At 57.3% G+C, this 4,833-nt stretch overlaps 1 protein-coding gene across 1 annotated transcript in view; it reads right to left on the reverse strand.

The window, feature by feature from the left end:
* Nucleotides 1–1,261: 1,261 nt before the first annotated feature.
* Nucleotides 1,262–4,833, reverse strand: part of GMIP (GEM interacting protein) — an 8,937-nt gene continuing 5,365 nt past the window's right edge. Inside the window, exons 16-21 of the mRNA XM_007461097.1 lie at nt 4,460–4,648; nt 4,221–4,358; nt 3,922–4,118; nt 3,210–3,597; nt 1,772–1,838; nt 1,262–1,635 (exon numbers count right to left, since the gene is read on the reverse strand). Of these exons, the coding sequence (XP_007461159.1) occupies nt 1,262–1,635; nt 1,772–1,838; nt 3,210–3,597; nt 3,922–4,118; nt 4,221–4,358; nt 4,460–4,648 (1,353 nt within the window). The remainder of the gene's footprint in view (nt 1,636–1,771; nt 1,839–3,209; nt 3,598–3,921; nt 4,119–4,220; nt 4,359–4,459; nt 4,649–4,833) is intronic.

Here is a 4,833-nt window from a genome sequence, read left to right on the forward strand (position 1 = left end):
CGCCCCGCCCGGTCCCCACCACCTGGAGGTGCCTCTCTTCCGCTGCCGCGGCGGGGACAGGGTCGCCCGGAACCGCAGCTCCCCTCTTTCCTCTCCGCCTCGCGTCTCCTCGGTCGCCCCTCTCCACTTCCGGCGCGGGACCCCCACCCCGAGTCCCAGCACACCTTCACGCGCCCGCAGTTTTGGGCCTTCGCGGGGCTGAGTCACTCGCTGCCCGAGACTTCCCGCCGTGACCTGGCGCCTCCCGGGCCCACCTCCGGGTGGTCTCAGGGTCGGCGCCCCTGCCCCGGCCCCACCCCGCCCACTCCCTCGTGTCCAATCCGGCGCCGAGTTCCAAGCCACGCCCTGATCCGACCCGGCTCCCACCGCCGCGACCCCAGCCCCTCCTCGGCTTCGCCGGCTTAGAGCTGCCGCGCGCCGCAGCCTCCCTTGCCCCGCAGACCTCTCTGGCCCCAGCTGACTCTCTGGCCGCAGTCAGGTTTCTCGAAGCCCAGCCCCCGGCAGCGCTGTTCCCTGCCCGGCCCACGCCTGTGGCGGCCCTGGACTCCCACGGCCCAGAGCACACAGCCCCATTGTCTCGGTTATCTGCACTTAGTTACGTTTGTTTGATTGTGCAGGACCGGATCGCACGCTGAGCTCCGGGAGGGCCGGCCTGGTGTGACTCAGCCAGGTGCCCAGGCCCAGCCTCTACTGCATGTAGGTGCTTGGGGTGTTCTGAGATGAAAGAAAGGGGGCTTTGGTTTCCCTGGTCGGTAAAATGGGGCGAAAGGATGCTGCCTCACCGACCTCTCTCCTGTCACCCTTCCCTGGCAAAGAAAGACACTCAAGGTTATAAAGGACACAGTTTATTCAGAGGCCGCCAGACCCCAGGCTGGATGTTGAGTCTGGGTTGCCCACACCCTCCAATATCTGGTCACTTGGGATCAGCTAAGGAGGCAGACAGAGATGGGGGAGTGGCAACAACCAAAGTAGCAAAAAGCACCCCTATCCTAGGGGTCAGAGACTAGGGTGGACCTCAAGGACCCCATGATCTGTATTGACCCCGAGTGACCTCTGAACCTGAGTGGCCCTGTCGCTTGACATTGACCTGTGTCTAGCGGGGGGGGGGGATCCTGGTACATTGCTGCTGAAGGGTTTTAGTTCTCCCCTAGGCCATGTAGTCTTTCCCCATAGGAACTCTCCAGACACCCCAACATTGAACTCCTGGGATGTTGGGCCCATCTTCACAGTCCTGGGCTTCTTGGTCAGAGTGCTGGGACAGTCAGAAATGGTCCTCAGCTTCCTCAGGCTGGGTGCCTGGGCAGCAGGTGGCCTTGGGCACAGACTCGTTGTGTAGCTTGGAGAGTAGCCGGGCCGTCTCCTGCGTGATCTCAAAATGCTTGGGCAGTTGGGTGCGGCGCAGAGGGCTGCCCTCACGGGAGGTGGCGGCAGGGCCGGGTCTTGGCCTCCGCAAGCTCCCTTGGGGCACTGATGTGACAGGGGTCTCCTCGCACAATTTGGAAGCCACCAGGGCCAAGCAGGACAGCTGGTGGGTGACAGGCCGTACACCCCCCCGGGGATATTTCACTGGCTGGCGGCTGAAGTGGCCACGGGACTGTGTCCCCAGGGGTGAGTCCTCAGGGCCTTGGCTGGACACTGTGGGATAGGGTGGTCAATGCTGAGCACCCCTAAGTCCTCTGGATACACCCCTCCCCCATTGTCATCACTCAGCCAAGCTACCCCAAGGCAGGGGCAACCCCAGAACCCCTGAGCTACCCCACAACACACTCACCTTCCTCTCCCTCATTTTTGGTGTCTTTGGTTACTTCCTCTTCCTGGTCCCTCTGCAGAGTTGGAATCTGCAAGAAGAAACCCAAGAATGAGACCTCCAGCAATAAAATGCCAGTTCTTTGAGACTTGTAGACATGCAAAAGTTCCCTTGCAGTTTTGGTATCTGGGGAGAGATGATGCCCTTGAGAGTGTACTGCTTGTCCTCCTGTGAAGAGCAGTGTCATTACTCTCAACTGTGGGCTCTCTGAGGCCGGGAATGCCTTTGTTCAACAGAGGACCAGCCCGGAAAGTGACAGCCTTCTCTGCATTAGGAATGTGTGAACTACCGGTCTTCATCCTGCTCTACTTTCTACCGTTTCAGGCCTGCTTTTTAGCTTATCTGAATATCTTTTAGTTCATCCTTTAGCTAAATGCTAATAGCAGTTGGAATTCTTTCTCTGTGTCCGAGCACTTTCTGAGGTATTCCAGTTCTCAGAGTCCCACACCTCACCAGCAGCAGCTTTCCCAGCTCTGGGGTGCTGCAGGGGAGATCCTAGCTCTCGGGAATGGTGAGTGTATCAGGATCTGAGGGTCAGGAAGCCTCCCCTAAGAGTCTCATCTGTAAATGGTTTTCATTAACAGTATTTATCTCTTAGGGCAATTACTATGCAAGCACCCCTGCATTGTAGGCGTGCAGTCTATGGAGGCTTGCACACCCCTCTTTGGCCTCACTTCCTTCCACCTTCCCCTCACTCATTCATTACAGCATGGGGCTGTGCCCTGAACACACCAGGCATGGTCCCACCTCAGGGCCTTTGTACTGGCTGTTCCCTTTGCCTGGAACACCCTTCCCCTGATCGCCACCTGGCTTACTCCCCCCTCACATCCTTCCAGTCTTTGCTCAAACCCATCTTCTCCATGAGACCCACTCACAGCATCCTATTTACTGTTACAAACTGCCCACCACCTCTCACCTTGGTGCCCTTAGAGGTCCCCTACTTTACCCTACCCTTTCTTTTTTCTATAGTATTCATCACCTTGTAACATCCTGTATAACTGATTTTGTATCATATTTCTTGTTTATTGTTGGTTTCTTTCCCACTAGAAGGTAGGCAACCAAGAGGCTGGAGTCTTTGAATATTTTGCAAACTGATGCCTAGAACAATGCCTAGAACAACGCTTGGCACATAGTAGGCGTTCAATAAATATTCTGTTGAAGGGATGAATGGTACTCATGTTAGTATCTCTGCAAGGCTCTACCCTGTTGTTACTCCATTATTTCCCACCACTCCATTCCTTACCTTTCCTTTCAGAATGAGTGCAGGGTAAATAAGGAAAGGAGAAAGGGAATGAAATAGAAAAATTTCAAGGGAAAGGAAGGAAGGAAGACAGGAGACAGAGTGAGAGGATTAAATGGAGAGAAGGCTCTCCCCATGTCTGTGGGCCCAGCAGGTTCCTACCTCTGTGGGCGTGGTCTCAGGATGCTTCTCCAGGGCACTAAAGGGCATGGCGTCTGGGTTGGGGTCTGAGGCTAGGGATATGGGCAGGGCGTCCAGGGGAGGTTGTGAGTATGGTGGCTGGGGGCTGGTTGGGAGGGTCGTAGAGGGTGGGCTGGGGTCTTGGGGCAGGGGCTCAGTGGCCAGCAGGAGGTCATCAATCCTGAAGATCTGCTCATAGTGTACAATGAGGAACTCGATGAGCTGGGCCTGGTGCACGGAGTCTAGCAGGCAGGTGACGGGGCCGGCGCTGGCTACCCCTGGACCGTCCGGCAGCCGCAACAGTGTCGGCCCAAACACAATGCCCAGGTTGTTGGCAGACATCTTGTTGTCCTCATACTGTGCAGCCACCCTGGGGACAGTGTGAGGAGAAGGGTCAGGGCACAGAGGGTATGGTTATTGGTCATTGGGTAGGATCTGCAAGCCAGGCTAGTGGCGACTTGCCCAAGTCATGGGTAAGTGGTCCCAGTCATTGTGTACGACCAGCAGCCACATGCCTGGCGATGGGGGTCAGGGGTCAGCATCCAAAGTCAGGAGTCATGTATTAAGTTTCAGAGCTCAGAAAACACATTCAAAGGTCAGAGGTCAGGGGTCAGTGGTCACATGTCCAAGGAAGGAGTCCTGGATCCGTTCCTCAGGTCAAAAGTCATGTGTCAAGGTCAAGGACAGTGCACACCTGAATAGATGGGCCACCAGGTGCCGCAGGGTGTTGTAGTTAGAGTCAGGCAGCTGCACCAAGAGGGTCTTCAGCGAGCGGATAACCTCAGGGCTGGGGCTGGGGGTCCCAGGGTCGTGCCCAGGGTCTGCATGCAGGGTCTTAGCCAGAGAGATGAAGGCGTCGTAGAGGTGGAAGGGGACCACGGGGTCAGTGAGCTGGGGGTGGAATGGCAGGGGGGACATGGGTGTGGGTGGGCTACAGAGGGTCCTCAGTCTGAGCCCACCCGGCCTCTGACTCCTGAGCTGCTGAGCACCCACCTCCTGGAGGAATCGCTTGAGAACACTCGAGACATCGTGAGGCGAGTTCCCTGATAGGTCAACCAATGCTCGTCCGTTCTCAAAAGCCTGGCACAGCCGTTCCACGCGGACCCGGGACCCGCTGACCCTATAAATGCCCTGAAGGGCAGGGGTGGGAAGTTGGACAGCTGGCTTGCAATCTGGCCATTGATAGGGCTGGGTCACTCACTCTTGGGGGTGGTCAAGGGTCAAGGTGGCACCTGCACACTCAGGGCGCGCTGTTCTATCTCGGTGGTGCACCTGGTGATCACAAGGGGCACCTCCTCCGGGAAGTCCCTGGGCAGTTGCAGGAAGTTGACCCCAAAGAGGGGGGTCCGGGCTGGGAGCCGCTTATGTCCACAAAGGATCAGTAGAGTCTCCAGGCAGCGCTTGTGGCAGGTCAGAAAGCACTGAGGGAAAGGTCACAGGGTCAGGGAGGTCATCGGGGGTCAGTGGGGGAAGAGAGGGTCACAGGGATCCTCAGGGAGCAGGGGGCTCATAGGAGATCATCAGATCAGGGCAGGTCCCAGGGGTGGGAAGGTCTTAGGGATCTCAGGTCAGAGAGATGCCTGGGGTCAGAGAGGTCACTGGGGTT

The sequence above is a fragment of the Lipotes vexillifer genome, unplaced genomic scaffold, assembly GCF_000442215.2.
Source record: "Lipotes vexillifer unplaced genomic scaffold, Lipotes_vexillifer_v1.1 scaffold469, whole genome shotgun sequence".
Lineage (NCBI taxonomy): Eukaryota > Metazoa > Chordata > Mammalia > Artiodactyla > Lipotidae > Lipotes > Lipotes vexillifer.